Below are 19,149 nucleotides of genomic sequence, written 5' to 3' on the forward strand. Positions count from 1 at the left end.
TGAGCCAGTCTGAACATAGGGAAATCCCCTACATATGGGAGTTACCTCCGTACGAACTCACATGGCACTCTACCTAGCATTGTTCTCAGATGGCTCTGCAAACCTGAGCCTATGTAAGGCCTGGCAGGAATAGGCGGCAGTCCAGTGCCGATATTGATCGTTGACGAGAGACCTAAGTGCATTAGATGGGGAGGGGCCTAAGGTGGATCGCGTGTAAGGGCTGCCAAAGTAGCCAGGTGTTGGAACGTTTTGTGCGTTGTGTTCCCATGGTTCAAGCTCAACAGATTGAGATATATAATCAACGTGATAAGGGGTCTGAGTCATGTCTAAAAAGGAATCATAAATTTATAATTCTTGGAAGGCCCATGTTAGCTTTTTGGGAGAGCCAGCTTTTGATAGAGGCTTGGGAGCAATAGACAACACAAGCCATGACAGAAAAACTGTCCAATGCGGGAACCTATAACTACGGTAATTTTCAGAAATACACCGAAAAAAACTGGTGGGGACTTTCCCTGATCGAATTCCGATTAGCGCGATCGGAGTGGGGGCGCTGGTAAAGAAAGCGTGAGTGTCTTAATGGGTAATCTGTTTTCGAATTCTACTGTACCTATAGTAGCCAACAGAAGTGAATCAAAAGATTAGGGCTACCGAAGTAAAATAGCCAGCTACTCTACTAGGATTAGTTTTTCTTTTTGCTTGCAAAGCGACTGCCATCCATTGTTATGAATGCTGTAAGGTGGGCATAGACGAAGGCGGGGCTTTAGAGAAAGGGGACTAGACATTGATTTTGTCGGATCACCACTTGCCAATGAGGGAATCTTTTTTTCACTCCCACCGCGTCTTGATGCGACTCGGGACGCTATACCACCAAACGCTCTATATTGATCAAAGTAATGGTATCTTGAAACGGAGGAAACATAAATCACGCAAAGAGAAATGCAACGCTGGTCCTAAATGCATATCCACAAACGCCATCCTCTGGTTCTCACTCCCGCCGAGAGCTGGGAAACGCCTCTGCCAGTGACTCGGCCTCCTGAGGGTTCGCCCACTCCTCCAGCAGCTCATGCGCCATGTCAACTGTCTCATCGTCAATGCCAGCTTCGAGGACGGACCCGTCACAGAACGCCAGCCGGGTCAACACAACAAGATGTTTCTGCTTGCTGCCAGACACGCACGCCAGCTTCTCCTGCATGTTGATAAAGGGCCCGTGGCGCCGCATCACCCCAAAGATCAGCCGCATTAGCCCGTTGACCAGCGCGACACGTAAGTCTTGTTCCGGTGGGGACGAGTAGAGAGCGTCTAGCTCGTCGTGCATCGATCGGAACAAGCGTGCCAGCGCATTTGGGTGCGCGGCAATAATCGCGCTGCCGTGCTCCTGGGCGGGGAATGCTGGGTTGAAGGCCAGCGTCTCGAGAAGATGTAGTACTTCGAGTCGCATGGCGCAGATATCAAACGGAGTGTAAGGGTCGACTCCTTCATCTGGCTGCGTCGATTCGCTGAGCATGAATGTCAGACGGTCGACGATCCACTTCTGCACATCGGCCTGGCCTTCTTCATCCGACATGATCGGGCCAAAGGATTCAGGGCGGATGCTGGTCGACAGCAGGTTCAGGATGAGAACAATATCCCTGAGAGGCTGCGACCCGTGTAGCATCACGAGAATAAATGTGTGGCGAATCTCTCGCCAGAAGCCTTCGAGGGCAGCTTTGACGTGCAAAACCTCACAGGCAATATGAAACAGAAGGCGCAGAGCCTCCGTCGAGTCAACTAGTGGTTGCAGATCTGATTGAGGAGTCTGGCGCAGCGTGCGCGCCCTTTCTCGCGCTGCAGCTGGGGAGTATCGAAATCGAGGCACGGCGTTGACCTCGACAGAGTCTTGTAAGACTCCCACGAGAGCAGTGATCAACTCTTGAAGAGGCGTCTCATCTATCACGAGAATAAATCGGGCGATGGCCACAAATCGGGGCACAGGCTTGTAGAACCGCTCCTTGATCGCATGCTGCCATAGCTTGGTAATCGATTGCGCGTATTCTACCACGTAGTTGCCTGTATCTAAACGGGCCATCTCGTCCAAAAAAATGCTGGACATCGGTCGTTTCGGCTCCGCAGGGAAGGCCATTTTAGCCATTGCCTCAATGTCGGTCTCCTCGCCAGGGAGCATGCGGTGATTCAAGAGCCGTTTAGCGAGCCGCTGGTTGTAACGTCCTGTTTCGGCAGACTTGCGTTCCTCGGGCACCTTTTCAGGGGCATCGGCGGGGACATCGATGATCATGGGCTCGTCCACGGAAATCAATTGGAGGGGCGCCGGACTGTCCTGACTGGCCTGTCGTTTGCGCTTCCCAGGAACCGATGGCGTGGCTCGTTTAGACCGTGCAGACTTGCTCGGTGATACCATTGCTATCTCCTCATCATCGAATCCATCGCGGAACGGAAGCACCCGCGACTTCTTGGGGGTTACAGGCGGCCCCTTCTCCTCGGCCTTGTGCTTCGCCTTGTGATTCCTGAGTTGATAGGTCTCGTCGACAAGGTCATGTTGAAGGAACATGTTCTCTGTGGCCAGCATTTTCCCTTCTGTCATGGCTGCATCTACCTCTCGCTTGTGCTTGGCTGCCTCCTCTGTCATGGAATTTCTGAGCAACGCCAGCTGTCGGTCGTATTCCTGGACCATTTTCGCCTGCTTGGACCGGATAATCGATATCTCTCCCGCTTTAGTTTCTGTTTGTCTTTTGGCGTCTTCTAAATCGCGCTTCATCTGGTCTCGTTCCTGGGCCAGCTGCAGAGGAGTTTAGCACTCGTGTCCAAACGTCGCTCACTCGGGATTCCCACCTGTTTTAGACGCGCATTGAGCTCCCCGTAGGCAAGCACTTCGCCTGATTTATCATCCAGCTCCATTGGGTCCTCCATGGTACGCTCCATGATACCACTGGTCGCCCACCCACCGGCGTCTGCTGTGACGGCACCACCCAGGGGACGAGCTGGCGCAGCACCGACATTATCATATACCTCTGCCTCCAGCTCTCCCACTTCCAGCGTTCCATATTCGTTCGTTAACCCCGAGTGTAGGGGTGGAGGAGGCTTCAAGGTCGTCGACTGGTGTTGACGCTGAGCCTGGGTGGCTTGGTAGGCACTCTGCTCCAGCTGGTAGAGGGTGCCCGGCGGCAGAGAGTCGAAGTCGTCGGAAAAGTAGTCATCGTCGTCGTCCATGCCCTTGAGCCATGAGAGAATAAGAATCAATTGAGGTTGATTTAGTAGAGGAAGCGTGGAAGAGGTATGGATATGGACTGGATTGTTTGGCGGGCTGACCGCTTTCGGGCCCGTAGTCAGTCCGTCCACCAGTTCACATGAGCTCATCTCTGCATTCTCACTCACTCTGTCTTTTCTCTCCACTCTCTTCCCCCCAACCAAGTTGGATTTCTCCTCCTCCTCCATCCCTCATTTATAGGCTCCTTTCCTTTTCGAGTTTGCCATCATGTCCATGCGCCGCAATGTCCGGTTCCATCACCGAAACGGTGAGCGGCGCCTAAGCGTGTCGTCCGACGTCAGCGATGTACCCTCGGAGCCCTCCAGCCCTGGCGGCAGAAATGGTAGCGTCTCTAAGCAATCCACGATTCCCGAAGAAGAGGTCAGTGGGAACTCATGCGCATGCATGCTGAATTTGAGCTAACCTGGCTGTCGAAATTAGAAACCCGCGCTGTCCGAATACGAGAAGAAGAAGCAGGCTTTCATCACCCGGACAATATGGAGCTTCGTGATGATTGCGGTATTCTTCATCGCCCTGTTTGCCGGTCACATCTACATCATCGGCATAATTACCGCAGTGCAAATCGTCTCCTTCAAGGAAGTTATTGCCATTGCCAACATCCCCAGCAAAGAAAAGAACCTCCGCTTCACCAAGTCCTTGAACTGGTACTTCCTCGCCACGACCATGTATTTCCTGTACGGAGAGAGCGTCATCTATTACTTCAAGCATATTTTGTTGGTGGATAAAGTGTTGCTGCCACTGGCGACACATCATCGCTTCATCAGCTTTATTCTCTACGTCATGGGTGAGTCCGGTGGGCGCATGGCATTGTTTTCGTGCTGACCTTTGTTAGGCTTCGTGTTTTTCGTCGGATCGCTGCAGAAGGGACACTACCGATTCCAGTTCACTCAGTTTGCCTGGACGCATATGGCGCTGTACCTGATCGTTGTTCAAGCGCATTTTGTCATGAACAACATCTTCGAGGGCATGATCTGGTTCTTCCTTCCGGCGTCTCTGGTTATTACCAACGACATTTTCGCCTACGTCTGTGGTATCACGTTCGGACGCACGCAGCTCATCCAACTCTCCCCTAAGAAGACAGTCGAAGGGTTCATCGGCGCGTGGATCTGCACCATTATCTTCGGTTATTTCATGACCAACATGCTGATGCGTTACAAGTATTTCATCTGCCCAGTCAATGATCTGGGTTCGAACGTTTTGACCGGCCTGGAGTGCGTCCCGAACCCGGTCTTCACTCCGCATCCCTACTCGCTGGCATGCATTGGCCTAGACAAGACCATTTACATCGAGCCGATGCAGTTTCACATCCTGAGCTTTGCCACGTTTGCTTCTCTCATCGCTCCGTTTGGAGGATTCTTTGCGTCTGGCCTGAAGCGTTCGTTTAAGATCAAGGACTTTGGCGAATCGATTCCCGGCCACGGCGGTATCACCGACCGCATGGACTGCCAATTCATCATGGGTTTCTTCTCGTTTATGTACTACCACAGCTTCATTGCCGTCTACAATGCTACCGTTGGAGATATTATTGAGACCGCTATCAACGGCCTGACTGTTGACCAGCAGCTCGAGGTCGTGCGCGGCCTAGGCAAGTACCTGTACAACCAGGGTGCGGTATCGGAAACGGCATGTATTTTCTGACTTCTACTTCATCTCACATTTACTGACCGTTACAGGCATTGGAATGCCTCGCGGCCGAACTCAAACGCTGATGATACGCTTCTTCGCGTACCTCTCCCAACCAAAAGAACAAAGTCATGACTTTCCTTTCTTCTAATTACGTTTTTGTTCACTTCATGATCCTTGATTCGTCATGAGGTCGAATTTTCAACCCCGTGTTTCGCTCCTAGCTTCGCACCTCGCAATATTCTCCTGGTCCTGGTGGGCATTTCTTCGCCGTGTCAATTTTCCGTCTCCGTCTACCGTCTTCGCTCCTCTGGGCCGTCCATGGATATTAAATTGGCGTCACCCTTCATGCACACGCACCGAACTATATTCATCTACCCGCCTTTCAACACAGAATCAGTCCTATTCGTCGAGAGATACCACCAAAACTTGCAAGGACTGCGACCAAGGGGCATGGGCGAATTGATATTCTGTTTCACTTCATGGCTGTTTTCTTTCCACTGTTTTTTTTTTTGGGAATTGATGTTTTGGTGTATCGGGTGGCAGTTCTGAGCCAAGCACCAGTGGCATTAAACACCCCGATGTCCACGCTGATGCCCGGCAATGCTTGGCGCTGCCGATTACACAAAACACGAATCCTATAATCTCATGACGCAGTATGGGCTAGTTGATTGGTTGGCGAAGAACGAGATTCCCATATACCTGGCTCCCAAGTGGGGAGAGCCTACGAAAACGGAGGCGGTTCCTTGGCTTTACTGTCAGATTTCTACCCTCCTGCCTCTCGCCTATTGGTTTTTTTTTTCTTCTTTGCTTCTCCTTCTCAAGGCAGATAGGCAGGGATGTAGGACGAATTCGAAATTGTACATAGCTTTCAAATTCAGGTGTTGAAGCTGATCTAGAATCTTGTTATACTTGAGTGATTTAAGCTGCTCACTACAAAAGTATATAGAAGAAAGGCAGATGAAGGCCGTGGTGCCTGAGGACACCAACTACCTACTACTCACTCAAATTTGACCAGAATCTTTCCGCCGGGCGTATGTGGCGCATTGATTACTCTGTCAATCTTGACTCGGCGCGCAATGATGGCAAAGATCTTATCCTTGTCCAGGACACCGGCCTCTAGCACACGAATGGCGGCCGGCCAGGTATCTAAATACCGATTCACACATTTCATGTCACTCTCGTGGCGCAGCAGATACGGCACTGTCTCCCATCTCACCTCGCTGGATTAGACATAACAGCTCCAACGGCGGTGGCAGGCTCGGCCGGCCCGATAGATATGGGTCTATTGCAGATTCTAGGGTTCAGAGGCATAGCTGTCAAAGGATAGTGAGTGGCTCGCAGCAAGAGTATCCGATAATACCCTCAAAGCTGCATTTGACAGCTTCCTCCATCTCCCTCCCCTCTCCCCTGGACGTCAGTTTGCACAAACTCTTTTCGGTCTCGGAAGGTAGCATCAATGTTCAATATCTTTCCTTCATAGGCCTGGAATTCAACACGGGGAAAGTGGTGACTACAAGCTAGAGGTGTTCCTATTTGGCGAACGATATGATAAGAGGTGGATTGCCGTTAAGTGCTGCGGGCGGAGTTCTTGAGGCCGTTTGACGGAGCGACAAAATCCGTCTCAGTCCAGTCAACATGTAATGGGTGGATTGAGTTCCCCACTTGAACAGGCATAGTAGTCAGACAGTCGTCCGCCATTCACCAACCCTGAAGTGCGGTCCTCGGAGATTGCCAGCTCACCGACGCCCAGCCTGCGGTGTATTCTTCAGCAATAACCAAGGTTTGCAAAACTTTGTTGAAAAGAAGAAAAGAACAGATACCTTCCCTGTTATAATATAAGTGGCGAGGGCTTGGAGCTGATGCGGATCTACAGTGCGGGGAAGCGGAGGGGCTCCGAGTTGATGCCTCTGCAACCAACAAGTCCATTGCTTGCCCCTTTCACGTATAAACTGTCGCAACAAAACACATTGTTAATCGACCTATTCCGAACCTACCTCCAACGCGTTTAGCCTCACCATATAGACCCTAAATCGCATGTACGAGCAAAAGGTCCGCTCAGCGAAGTCTACTGTTCGATGAACTAGCATTTTCAAACTCAGACCAGAGATAACACATGGATTTCGAGCCACTGATAGCCGCAGCCTAAGATCTATGAGCTTAGTAGTCCTCATGCAAGCGTTAGAACCTCCCCAATTCGTTCAGGAAGTCTCAGACTTACCGTTACCAGCCGTGGTTGACCGATAGGCTGCGAACTGCCTTACCCAACATGGCCCGGGCATGCGAGTTCTGCCGCCGGCGCAAGATCAAATGTGACACCATTAAGCCTACCTGCACCACATGCCTGAAGAGCAATAGGTCGTGCGTCTATCGCAACGGCCCGCAGAAGCAACGTCCTTCCGCAGCCCTCATTGACTCCCTCAAGGGTGAAAGAGCGGCACTAGAAGACGCATTGAGCCGTTTAAAAAGCGCAGACGATGCCCAGAGGCATGCTTTGCTTCAGTCTGTGACCGTGCAGAACGGCCGAGTATCACTGTCAGAGCCAGGAACCATATCGACAACACTGTCATCTTGGGGGCCTTGTCCTGTATCTGTCCATCAACGGCAACAGCAGATGCAACAGCAACTGCTGAGCGATCCTGGATGCGTGCGTCCTGCTCTAAGAACAAGGGTGGCTGTCGCCGAGGACACAAACGGCGAAATCAACGATAACAATCACGACGATGACGGCCAGAGCATGGGACATAGTTACGATATTGCCATGTCTTCTAGCGAGGAAGAAGGCGCCGGTGCTATGGGCAGGTCCAAAATGACAAATAGAAGCCACCCAGCCAGCGATAGCATTTTCAGCTCGACCTCCGTTATCCGCGGCAGCAGCCCGATCCGATCGGTTGGTCTCGATACCTCTACTCACGAACAACCAGTAGCATCGACAGAGCTGCTGCGGTATCAGTTAATTGCAAATGCCGCAACGGAGAGGCAGCGGGAGCACCGGCTGCGTTGTTTGACATCCATACGGGGAATACCAGCGGAGCTGGCGCTTCATCTCCTCGATCTCCACTGGAGCCGGCAGCATCATACTTTCCTGCTGACGTACCGACCGACATTTATGCGAGAGCTGGTAGACGGTGGGTCGTACTGCTCTGACCTCTTGCTGTATGCTGTCTTCGCCTGTTCATCCAAATTCTCGGAGCGGCTCGAGGTGCGTAATGACCCGACGGACCCGGAGACAGCGGGGCAGCACTTTTTCACTCGCTGTGACGAGCTCTTACTGCGCGAAGGCTTGCTCATTCAGTCTCAAATACCTACTGTCATCGCTTTGATCATGCTCGGGTCGACGTTCATCGCGAGAGGCATGACTTCCAAAGGCTGGTTGTATACCGGCTATGCCCTGCGAATGGTGTACGACCTGGGGCTGCACGTGGACTTACAGCAGGTTAACAGCCAGAATGCTGAGGAGATCGAGATCAGGCGGCGTGTATTTTGGGGCGCTTTCGTTTGCGAGAAGCTGCAAAGCCTATACCTTGGGCGACCTCCCACAATCAGTCTTCGGGATGCCCATGTTTCACAAGACTTCATGGATACTTTTGAAGAGCTAGAGCCGTGGGAGCCCTATTTTGACCCTACGACACCAGCTGTGAGCCGCAAGGTGGCCTCCCCGACAGCGCCATCGGCGTATTCAGTGACTGTCTTCCAGCAGCTCTGTCTGCTATCTGAAATAATGACCCGAATCGTGGAAAAGATCTATTTTGTCGGGGCCACCGCTCAGAAGACACTGAATGAGATTCCCCCTCTCGATGATGCCCTCACAGCCTGGTACCGTGACCTGCCAGCGCATCTAGCTTACGAGCCGTGGGCGAAGGATGCCATGGATCCGCCTGTCGTAGTCGCGCCAAATCGCATCATTCTTCTGACGACACATCACGCGTTTGTTGTTTTGTTGCATCGACCTTTTATCTCAACGCCCAGCAGTGGCACCAGCACCGGGAGCGACGCTGATCACACCATCAAGACGTCGGCTTTCTCATGGAAACGGTGTACAACGGCAGCACGACATATCTCCAGTCTCGCCCTAAGCTATCGATCCATCTACCCGTTGCGCAAGTCTAGCTACTTGCTCAGTTATGCTGTTTACGTCGCTTGCACGATTCACGTGCTCAATGTTGCCTCACTCTCCATTGGAAGCGATAATAACGCATATGCTGAGTCGTCCTTGTTACTTGGTGCAAGCTTGAGATGTCTGGACGAGCTAGCTGTACCAAATTCGGGAGTTGCTGACACGGCGCGTATTATTCGCAAGCTCATGACCGCCAAGGGCGTTCAAGAATCACCAAGTGAGCTCCCTTCTATGATTGCTTCTACTCTGAATTTTTGCCTCTTTTCTTGCTGTAGATCAAGCACCTAACTAACGGTATGTCCTAGCACCCATAGAGTTTCAGGCCTCGGCACCTCATCAAACGTTCGACAATGTTTGGCAGTTTTCCAACGACTCACCAACATATGATAATATTGCGCAGATGGCACCTTTTCAGGACATGTGTATCCCAGGTCAAGACCTGCTGTTCGGGTTTATGAACGAGAACATGTCATTTGCGACATTCGGTGTGGACGATACCAGTTTCTGAAGAGTGGTGGCTACGGATGCAAGATGCGTGTGCAATATGTCGTTCACGATGCAATGTAATAATTAATTAAGTTCAGAGGCTGGATGTAGCAATTGGTCCACCTGTATATGATCAGTGATGGAATTGTGCAATTAGCCAGCCAATTCCCGTTTATACAAAAACCGTAAGACATGATATTTCCTATTCTCGATGTCATACTCATGTTTGGCCATTCACTTGTCCATAAACATTTCCCCCTCAAACCCCGTCCATTTGACTACTGCAGCAACTCGGGGTCCTCCTTGACCACCTGGTCATAGTATGGCTGGAAGGCTAGCCACATCTTATTTGAGTTGCCGCTCTTTTTGTGCGCAAATTCTGCCTGCTCTTTGGCGATGTAGTTTTTCTCAAACCCAGGGCATACGGCAGCGTTAGCAAGCAGCTGGGAGTGGCAACATCGATCCAGCGCAATGAACAAGAAGGCCGCCTCGTCGACCGTCTGGCCACAGGTAATCATACCGTGATTCTGTAAGATAATGCTGCGGCAGGTCGGTCCCAGCGCTTTGGCGATACGGTCGCCCTCCTCGGTCGTGAGGACCGTGCCCCCATAGCGAGGATACACAGCCAGGTCGTTGTAAAAGCGCAGCGCATCCTGATACAGCATCTCAATCGGGCGGCCGAAGCAGCTAAAGGCCTTGCCGTAGACGCTGTGGGCATGGCACGCTGCATTGAGGTCTGGCCGCGCACGGTGGATGGCACTGTGGATGGCGAAGGCTGGGCCGTTGATGGCGCTCTGCGCTCCCTCTGGAAGGACCTCGCCGTTCTCCCCAACGAGAACCAGGTCGCTGACGCGGATCTGTGAGAAATGCGTAGAGAGAGGGTTGATCCAGAAGTGTTCTGGGTTGCCAGGATCACGCAGAGAGATGTGGCCTGCAACACCCTCATCGAAGCCCTGCTTAGCAAAGGTTCGGAACGCGGCTGCTAGGTGTTGCTTCATGTATGTGCGAGTGTCGTTGACGTTGTCAAAAATTGGTGGGCAACGCAGCTTGACCTTGCCGTCCTTGTCGCCTAAAAAGTGCACATCTTGCGTCCACGACGAGGACGTAGCCAAAGAGGCATGAGCAGCCACTCCTTCCTCCTTGATGGCCAGCTTGGCTTGTGAGGGCTGGTGCATGGACGTCTCCGTACTGGTGGCGGACGACATGATGGGCGTTCTTTTGCAGCAGGCAATGAAGAAGTGCAAAGTCAGACGAAGGCTCTAGATATCTTTTCTTGATAGAAGCGATTATCGATAAACTGCAAGTTGGAGTTTGCGCAACCTCAAAATGGTTACGGTATGTCTGAAAAAGGGCTTGATTTTATCCCAGAAGTAATCGGTTCTCAAACAGACCTATTCCCCGGACATTAGATCGATCACAGAGCAGCCCCGTGATGGAGAGACGGTAAATGAATTCCCGAGGTACGGAGTGCTTCTCCGCTGAGCATTCTGTGCTTAGCGGGGGCTAGTATTCCAATGAGACTCCAGCCGCGAGATCCGTGATGGGTTCGTTGTTCTGTATACCCAATCATACATCATTCGCCGGCTGAATCCCAAGAGACGGAATGTGGCGCTCCGCTTTCTGTGGCTGGCTCTTTGCGGAGTGGATTGTCCGCCTCCATTCCAAACAAAAAATGAGGGGGTAATGAGGAGACGTGCCGCACCAGCAATTGCCGTACATGTAACTAGCCTCAGTGGGATTTAGTCATAGGCCCGAAGTCCACAATGAATCAAGGAGCCAACACTCGGCGCGCTAGTGTATCAAAGAGTTGGATGTCTCCGCGCGCAGAGAGCCGGTCCGCGGCTGTCCGTTCAAACCGTCCCTTCAGACGAGTCCTTCGGCAGGTAAGCAACGGTCGGTAAGCCACCGCCGGACCATCGACAGTTTAAATTTGTACCGTAGCTTTCTCACTCGGATCAGATTTCAAGCTAGCTTCATAAAGACAGCTTCACAAGGTTGTTTATCTGCTAGGCAGTGATCAAAGTTTTACAAAACTGCAATTGTATCTCGAACTTTTTTCAAGGAAACGCCAGGCTTTGACCAGGAACCATGAAGGCCGTCGGAATAAAGGGCGGCAAAGGAAGTGCCGACGACTTCTTCATCGAGGACGATGTACCTGATCCGGCAGCCAACGGTAATTATATTTTGGTGCGAATACATTCTTTCGGTCTAAACCGTATGGATATTATGCAGCGAGAGGATCTCTATCCCTATCCCCTGCTGCCTGAGTCCGGCAAGATCCTGGGCGTCGAATTCAGCGGTATCGTTGAGGCGAAGGGCGCGGAATGTATGCCTCTCTCTCTTTGTCGCCTTAACCACTCTGAGGCATAGTTTGCTTCCTCGGTGCACTAACATTTAGCAGGTCAGTCAGATTTTCAAATTGGACAAAAATGCTTTGGCCTTGCTTATGGAGGTGCCGTAAGTGGCAAACTAAAGACAGTCATGTCATTGCCGCAGCAGCGCTAACTTTCTTTCCCATATATAGTACGCAGAGAAGATCTCCATCTCAGAAAACATGCTCATGCATATGCCCGAGGGCATGAGCTTCGAAACGGCCGCTGGATTCCCTGAAGTTAGTTCATTTTCCTTAACCCTCAGGAGTAGTTCCTGTAATGTTAGAAGCAGACTAATCACTGCGCAGACATACTTCACTGCCGTCCAAGCAACTCACCTTATTGGTGGCCTGCAACCTGGTCAGTCAGTTCTCATCCACGCCGGCTCTTCGGGAGTCGGTCAAGCCGCCATCCAGGTAGCCCGCTGCGGCGGCGCCAGTAAGATCTTTGTGACAGCTGGCAGCGATGCCAAGTGCGACTTGTGCAAATCCCTTGGCGCTGACTTCGCCATCAACTACCGAACTTGCGGCGACAATGATTTCGCCGAGGTCATTCGCCGCGAGACCGGGGGCAAAGGCGTCAACCTCATCATAGATTTGGTGGGCCAGTCGTATTGGCACCGCACAACGGCGGCTGCTGCGATGGAGGGACGCATTGTTATAGTTGCCACGATGAGCGGCGCCATTATTGAGAAGTTTAGCTTGCGGGACTTGATGAACAAGCGGCTATGGGTCATGACTACGACACTCCGCACACGCGCGTCCGACTACCAGAAGCAGCTGCGGGACGTTGTAATCGAGAAGATACTACCACATTTCGCCAAGGGCGAGGTGAAGGTCACCGTGGACGAAGTCTTCCCTTGGAAAGACATTGGGAATGCCCACAAGAAGATGGAGTCAAATACCCACGCTGGCAAGCTAATTTGCAACGTCCAGGTCTAGAGATGGGCAGTCGATCTATAACAGATATACCCAGGCGGGTGGATATATGTAAGTAAGTTTCACTACTGCTTCAGAAAACATATACTTCAATTTTCACTGCCAAACAAATCAAACTGTTGGCGATCTCCTACTATACTCAGTTCCTAGTCTCCGTCACAAGCCAGGCATTAATCCTAGACCAAGCACACGTAATATTAAACGCCAAGAACTGATATTCGGAGTCGTATTTTGTATACTCTCTTATTTTTGCTCTGATAGTCTTTCTAGTAGGCATTATCATCAAGTAGAGAAACTTCACAGTAATGATCAAGCGCTTACCCCTTGTCTCCGTCCCCTTACGAGACGCCTTTCGCTTACGAAAAGCATCCCAAGAGGTTCGTTTATGTAAATTGTCGCAAATTTATGATCAGCAGTCGTGTTTATTGGGCAAAGATTGGTGATGGGGGGGTAAAAGAAGATAGATGTATATATTAGCGACCACAAATTGTGAAGGCGATCGCTATTGTATTTGCTGTATTGAGATCTTCGTTCGCGCTTTTAAAAGAAAGAAGAAGCCAAGCAGAATAGGCTACCTCTGGTATTCATCGACTTGACCTATCCGATATTCCTTATTAAAGCTCAAACATCCTCACACCCAAGCCACGCCTTCATAGTTTCTGTTGGTGCGCTCCTGATTCGCCAGAAGTCCAGCAAGCCCATACATTCTGAAATGCAGCGTTGGGCCCATTTACTCATTCAGCAGGCACAAGAGACCCATGATCATCACTCATCACTTCTGGGAAGGGCTCATCTCAACATGCTCCACATCCCCTTGGTCACCTCTTTTCGATATCGCTCCTGTCTCAATATCGTGGACCCGCTCAATATGATCTTGGTCGTGCTCAATTATCTTGGCAGGTGCCTCATGAGCCGGAATTGTCTGATTAGGATCCTCCTGATCCCATTCCAAGTTGACGTTCTTGGTAGGCATGCAGGCTAGAGTGAGTGACAGGAGACCGATTGTCTGTTGCAGTGGTTGTTAGCTGGTCAGTAAATAACAGAGGGCATTTACGTCCCTTATGGTTCAGAGGGAGAGAGGCACTTACGATTCCAACGAGAATGAGAATGATACGTCCATAATCCGGGACTCCAGACTTCAGGGGCAGATCGTCGCCAAGTTTTGTCTCTATAGTTGGAGATACAGAGGAGATAGCATTACCAAGATTGTAGGTGACACCACCAAAGGCAGCACGGATGCCTGGGTGAGGGCAGACCATCTGCAAGATGTTGCCAACCGTGCCGATGGCAGCGCCGTAGCTGAATTCGAAAAAGAAGGATCCTGCTGCAAGATATTGCCACTTTGTGGGCAAGATAAGGGCTGGGAGCAAGGGAGCCAAGGCAATGGCAAAGCCGAAAGGAACCCATTTGGGGCCGTATCGAGCCAGATACCCACCCACAACACCACCTAGAATACCACCGCATTGCAGTACCACGGTGACATAGGTTTCATGGCGGATACTGAGTCCACGTTGGGTCTCAAGGAAGGAAGGATAAACGTCCATATGGCCGTGACCCAGCGTGTTGAAACACGCTGTGAGCACAGTGCAGTAGACAAAAATTGGCCAGTGATGCTTGATGGCGTAGCGGAACTTGATCCAGAATGGCAATGTGGTACCCGTGACGCACATTGTTTCAGGGCCATTACCAGGCACCTGAACGATGTCCTCGTTCTCTCGAATGGCCTCTGTGACTACAGAGTAGTCGGGGCATATAATTCGCAGGCCAATTGCGGTAAGGGTAAGACCGGCACCGACGTAATAGAGGGATTGCCATTCGTAGTTCTCTAATCGTTCGGAGACGGGTTACTTGTTTGGTTTTGCCATAAGCAGCGAATGAAAAGACAGGCTTACCCATCGCCAGATGGAGACCGGATGCAATCATATTTCCCGCTCCAAAACCCTGTTGCGTAAAGCCGGCAACAACTCCCCGAGCCTCTCGAGGAACAGCTTCGAGGACGGCGGCCATAGTAACACCGTACAAAGCGCCATAGGTAATACCTTGAAGCACGGTTAGCACAGCGTATAGTGTGATATAATGTAGCCAAGTTTTACTTGCCGAAGAGGAAGCGTACTGCCACAAACTGTCCATAAGTATGAACAAACCCAGAGCAGAGTGTGAAGACTCCCATCAGGACAAGGTCCACTACCAAAGGGATTTTACGTCCGTGTTGATCAGACAATATCCCAAAAATTGCTGCACCGATGGATCGAGACAGCATGGTGGTTGTGTTGGCCTCGGCAATCTTGGCCGTTTCCACCCCAAGCGCTTTAGCCACTTCTGGCTGCGTGTAGGGAAGGAGGTAGAAATTCATGGAGCCCAGGGTCCAGCACCACCAGCAAGTGAGGAACACCAGGGCCTGTTTTCTGTTCAGTTTAAAGGCCTTGCCAATCTCCCGCGGAAAGTTGGCAACCTCCTGTGCAAAGCCCATGATGGACGGCGTGATATGGAGGTGACTAGAGTACCAAGAAAGACCGATAGTGAGTTAGATCGAAGAAGACTAACCCAAGATAAAACAACTCAAGAGTAATAGAAAAGAGGGTTGATGGCCGCTGTGGAGGAAAAAACCAGGACGGTTACTACATATAATCCGGAAACCAATGGCTAAGTGAGATTGTATCAGCGCTCGCCATGCTGAACCAACGTGCGATTGCTCTCTTAATATTCGCTGTTACCAAAGCACTAGCAATTTAACACAAGGGGCTTCAGGCCAGTGTAGAGCGATCTGCTCAATTAGACGGAATATGAGGCCCCGCAACACAATGAAATGGTATACATGTGACTGGAACTTAAAAAGAAGTAAGTCCAAGAATCCGGGGAATGATATCTTGTGGAGAGAAGCGGGGAACCATGCATGAACTGCTCGGGGACGCCCGTCATGGGGGATCAAGCTCCGTCTTGTCTCGAAGCCATTGCGCCAGAGACGGAGCACGAAGTCCGCCAGGCACTCACAACGTCCAGAGCTTACATGAACAGCCTATTTATGCTTGAAATATTTTATAAAAGTTGGCTTTGCTTGCATCTTCCCATCGAATTTGCCAACACGCCGCGTCTCACTAATTAAGTAACATCTGGGTGCCAATACTCATATTTCAGTGCCAGTGAAGCACTTCCTCATTTCGTCTTTGACTTTCTAAAACCTGCCTAGCGGGTTTAACTCCTCAGACTCCTCAGACCGGCCTTCTAAGCACAAATTATCGTCCAAGTAGGAATCATGTCTACTATCAACTCTCTTGTGCCAAAGGGTGCATGGGACACCCACATCCATGTCTTCGACCCTGAGAAGTTCCCCTATGTGACACCACGGTCGTATACGCCTAAGGAAGCCCCAGTTGTGGACTACCCGGTGGCGGTGACGGGTTGCACCGGCGTCGTTGTTGTCCATGCTTCCATGCAAGGGTCATCGCCGGCCGCCCTGGTGGACACTCTGAACCGGCAGTCTAGCATGCCTGGCTTCAAACTGCGTGGTCTGGCGACCATTGATGTTGATAGCATCACCGATGCGGAGCTGGATGCCCTGCATACCGCCGGCGTTCGTGGCGCTCGCATGCATGAGATGGCATGGGGTCACGGCGAGCAGAAGGGCGGCGAGCAAATCATCAAGAAGGTCAAGGCCTTGGCTAGCCGTCTGGCCCGTCTCGGCTGGGTCATTGGAATTTTCTGCCCACTGCCTGCGTGGGCTGCCATGGCCGACATGATCCGCGAGTTAGATCCCCGAGTCAAAATCGTAGCAGACCATTTCGGCAGTACATTCCCCGGTGATGAGAAGACGGAAGACTTCCAGACACTACTCTCGCTCATCAGAGAGAAGCGACTCTTCGTCAAGATTTCCGGCTTCGAACGTCTATACCACGGCAATCCTGCCGGAATCAACAGTCTCGAGACGACGGCCAAGGCCATTATCGAGGCGGGCCCTGATCAGATTTTCTTCGGAACCGACTGGCCGCACACCCAGCTCGGCGTTACCCGCAAGGGCAAAACGGACGAGCAGCGTCTCAATGAGATTGAGGGTTTCCGCGAGGTTGACGACCTAGCGCACATTAAGAAGATTCGTCAATGGATTCCGGACGACGAGATATGGCAAAAGCTGTTTGTCACGAACCCACAGCGGATCTTTGAATAAAGACCAGATACTGTCGTTATACTCAACAGCAGCACTACGAAATAGGACTAGAATATGGCAAAAATAAAAGATGATCGAAAATATATTTGTCTCCGGAGAGGATTCCATTTGTATTCTGCCCAGTTTGAAATAGACTGTATGTCCAACATCCTGTCCAAGCCTTTCCTTGCTGGCATGGTTAATTATCTTCCGCAACATAATCAGCGAAAATATCCATGTCTCCATCTCCAGGGTTCTTGTCGTAACTGGTAGGAGCTGGCTAAACTTTATTCCAAGACTAGCACGGAAGCTGGACACCACGGAGTACGATATCCCGCCTTCTTCCAGTCGTCATCACAAGCTGCTCCGTCCGCGTAACTCCGCACAACGTCAATCAAAGAGACGCCGGATTCCGCCGGCGTGTTTCAATCCTGTCTAGAGGGATTCCAAAAACAACCTAACCATGCTAGCACATCATATGTATGCCCGTTGAAGCCTAGAGCTGGAAAATTCCCCGCGATACTTTTAAAAGGACCATCGAGACCTTCCTTGTTTTGGATCTACATAGTAAGTCTTGCAGGGATACAACATTAATTTTAAAAAACAAAAAAACAAAAAGGAATCCGTCATTTTCAGGAATCCAGTCATCTTCTCTACTTTTCCGTCAATCTGTGAGGTTGGAACTATGGTCGAACAAGCTGCGCTCGTAATTGGTATCTTGTCCATTGGTGACATGGGTCTTGGTATCGGAAAGCTACTCATCAGCCAGGGATATAGAGTTGCAACCTTTGCGGAAGATAGAAGGCAAGTACTTGCATACACTCAGCGCCGCTACCTCAAATTCACTTATTTTCATCAATGTTGGACTGGACGATGATGTCGATGTCGATGCGAAAGACCAACCATGCTATCATCCTAGTGGGAGCTAATTTTTATTGAGCTTTTAGTGATCAAACCCGAGAAAGGGCTCGATCCAACGCCATAGAACTTCTGCCGTCTATCAGTGAATTGGTCAGGCTGTCTGCTTGTCTACTTTCCATTGTTCCCCCTCGGGATGCGCTGACCACCGCGCAACGTGTTTTGAATGAAACACCCAGCGGCACCAATGCACGAGAGCGCCCTCTCTATTATTTGGATCTCAATGCCATATCGCCGGGGCTCGCCACTCAAACACAGGCTCTCTTCCAAAAAAATCCAAACATTGTTTTTATAGACGGCGGCATAATCGGCGGAGTTCCCTACCAGAAATCCGACTCGCTTACGGGATGGAACTGCCCGTCCCTTATTGTTTCTGGCCCGACGAAGCTTCCTTTTGCGGATCTCGTCAAGACGCTCAATATAGACCACATGAATGAGCGCCTGGGCGCGGCATCAGGCCTCAAAATGTGCTTCGGCAGTACGACAAAGGGATTTTTTGCACTCGCCATCCAGTCCTATGTCACTGCTGAGGCACTTGGTGTATTACCGCAGCTACGTAACTACATGAAGAGGTACAACGCAGAAACCCTTGCAATTGCCGACAAGGGTGTCATCAGCATGCCGCCGAAAGCATACCGTTGGGTGAATGAGATGCAACAGATTGGTGTCATGATGGAAGAGGATGGCGGGTTTGATCAAGGACTGTATGGCGTTTCCTACTCCTTCCTTTCCTGTTACGGGTTGACTTAAGAGCCGTACTGACAGTTTTTTACTAGATTTAATGGGGTTGCGGAAGTCTACCGAGTTGTTGCTGAGGACACTGCGCTTGGTCTGGAGCAGCCGGGAAAGAGGTCAAGAGGCACAACAATAGATGACGTGGTAGCAGTAATGAGGTCTGGAATGGAGTCTTCAAAGCATGAGTAATTAAATTGATGGTATTCTTTGAAGAGAAAGAATTTTCCGAATGCATGACCTGTTCACAAGGCGTAAGATGTCATCTGTTCCTATCTATCAGACTTCCTCGAAAATATACACCAGACGACGACCCATTTAATGACAACCTGTTTATCACAGAACGATGCTTGTGGCCATTCTAGTGTAGACCGTGATTGTCCCAGTGATGGCGCCCGTGAGGAACGCGGCTATGAAAATTTGCTTAATTTCGTACCTCTGACTGAGCTCTTTCAGCACATTGTAGCTCCCCATCCGTACAGCCGAGGTCGTGCAGGAGCTTTTGAGGCCGTCTAGCGGAAAGAAAAAATATGCCCTAGTTCCACACCAATCTCCAGCCC

General features: G+C 50.8%; 8 protein-coding genes across 8 annotated transcripts; 5 read left to right on the forward strand and 3 right to left on the reverse strand.

Annotated features, from left to right (window-relative positions):
- Positions 1 to 985: 985 nt before the first annotated feature.
- PFLUO_LOCUS4659 (uncharacterized protein) lies at positions 986 to 3,204 on the reverse strand (the record flags this gene model as incomplete). Its single annotated transcript, XM_073782032.1, has 2 exons — positions 986 to 2,773; positions 2,827 to 3,204. The coding sequence occupies 2 exons, from the start codon at positions 3,202 to 3,204 to the stop codon at positions 986 to 988; spliced, it is 2,166 nt and encodes a 721-aa protein (XP_073638728.1).
- A 265-nt stretch (positions 3,205 to 3,469) lies between these two features.
- On the forward strand, positions 3,470 to 4,971 carry PFLUO_LOCUS4660 (phosphatidate cytidylyltransferase; the record flags this gene model as incomplete). Its single annotated transcript, XM_073782034.1, has 4 exons — positions 3,470 to 3,622; positions 3,683 to 4,046; positions 4,095 to 4,873; positions 4,936 to 4,971. The coding sequence occupies 4 exons, from the start codon at positions 3,470 to 3,472 to the stop codon at positions 4,969 to 4,971; spliced, it is 1,332 nt and encodes a 443-aa protein (XP_073638729.1).
- Positions 4,972 to 7,154: 2,183 nt separating this feature from the next.
- Positions 7,155 to 9,510, forward strand: PFLUO_LOCUS4661 (uncharacterized protein; the record flags this gene model as incomplete). Its single annotated transcript, XM_073782035.1, has 2 exons — positions 7,155 to 9,219; positions 9,308 to 9,510. The coding sequence occupies 2 exons, from the start codon at positions 7,155 to 7,157 to the stop codon at positions 9,508 to 9,510; spliced, it is 2,268 nt and encodes a 755-aa protein (XP_073638730.1).
- A 256-nt stretch (positions 9,511 to 9,766) lies between these two features.
- On the reverse strand, positions 9,767 to 10,693 carry PFLUO_LOCUS4662 (uncharacterized protein; the record flags this gene model as incomplete). The annotated part of the gene is made up of 1 exon (XM_073782036.1): positions 9,767 to 10,693. One exon carries the CDS (start codon positions 10,691 to 10,693, stop codon positions 9,767 to 9,769), a length of 927 nt encoding a protein of 308 aa, XP_073638731.1.
- Positions 10,694 to 11,576: 883 nt separating this feature from the next.
- Positions 11,577 to 12,801, forward strand: PFLUO_LOCUS4663 (uncharacterized protein; the record flags this gene model as incomplete). Its single annotated transcript, XM_073782037.1, has 4 exons — positions 11,577 to 11,814; positions 11,890 to 11,945; positions 12,013 to 12,099; positions 12,169 to 12,801. 4 exons carry the CDS (start codon positions 11,577 to 11,579, stop codon positions 12,799 to 12,801), a joined length of 1,014 nt encoding a protein of 337 aa, XP_073638732.1.
- A 769-nt stretch (positions 12,802 to 13,570) lies between these two features.
- On the reverse strand, positions 13,571 to 15,268 carry PFLUO_LOCUS4664 (uncharacterized protein; the record flags this gene model as incomplete). Its single annotated transcript, XM_073782038.1, has 4 exons — positions 13,571 to 13,804; positions 13,887 to 14,623; positions 14,691 to 14,837; positions 14,896 to 15,268. The coding sequence occupies 4 exons, from the start codon at positions 15,266 to 15,268 to the stop codon at positions 13,571 to 13,573; spliced, it is 1,491 nt and encodes a 496-aa protein (XP_073638733.1).
- A 783-nt stretch (positions 15,269 to 16,051) lies between these two features.
- PFLUO_LOCUS4665 (uncharacterized protein) lies at positions 16,052 to 16,960 on the forward strand (the record flags this gene model as incomplete). The annotated part of the gene is made up of 1 exon (XM_073782039.1): positions 16,052 to 16,960. One exon carries the CDS (start codon positions 16,052 to 16,054, stop codon positions 16,958 to 16,960), a length of 909 nt encoding a protein of 302 aa, XP_073638734.1.
- A 1,326-nt stretch (positions 16,961 to 18,286) lies between these two features.
- On the forward strand, positions 18,287 to 18,781 carry PFLUO_LOCUS4666 (uncharacterized protein; the record flags this gene model as incomplete). Its single annotated transcript, XM_073782040.1, has 2 exons — positions 18,287 to 18,561; positions 18,634 to 18,781. The coding sequence occupies 2 exons, from the start codon at positions 18,287 to 18,289 to the stop codon at positions 18,779 to 18,781; spliced, it is 423 nt and encodes a 140-aa protein (XP_073638735.1).
- Between the last annotated feature and the right edge of the window lie 368 nt (positions 18,782 to 19,149).

Source organism: Penicillium psychrofluorescens (genome assembly GCF_964197705.1).
Source record: "Penicillium psychrofluorescens genome assembly, chromosome: 3".
NCBI classification, from domain to species: Eukaryota; Fungi; Ascomycota; class Eurotiomycetes; order Eurotiales; family Aspergillaceae; genus Penicillium; species Penicillium psychrofluorescens.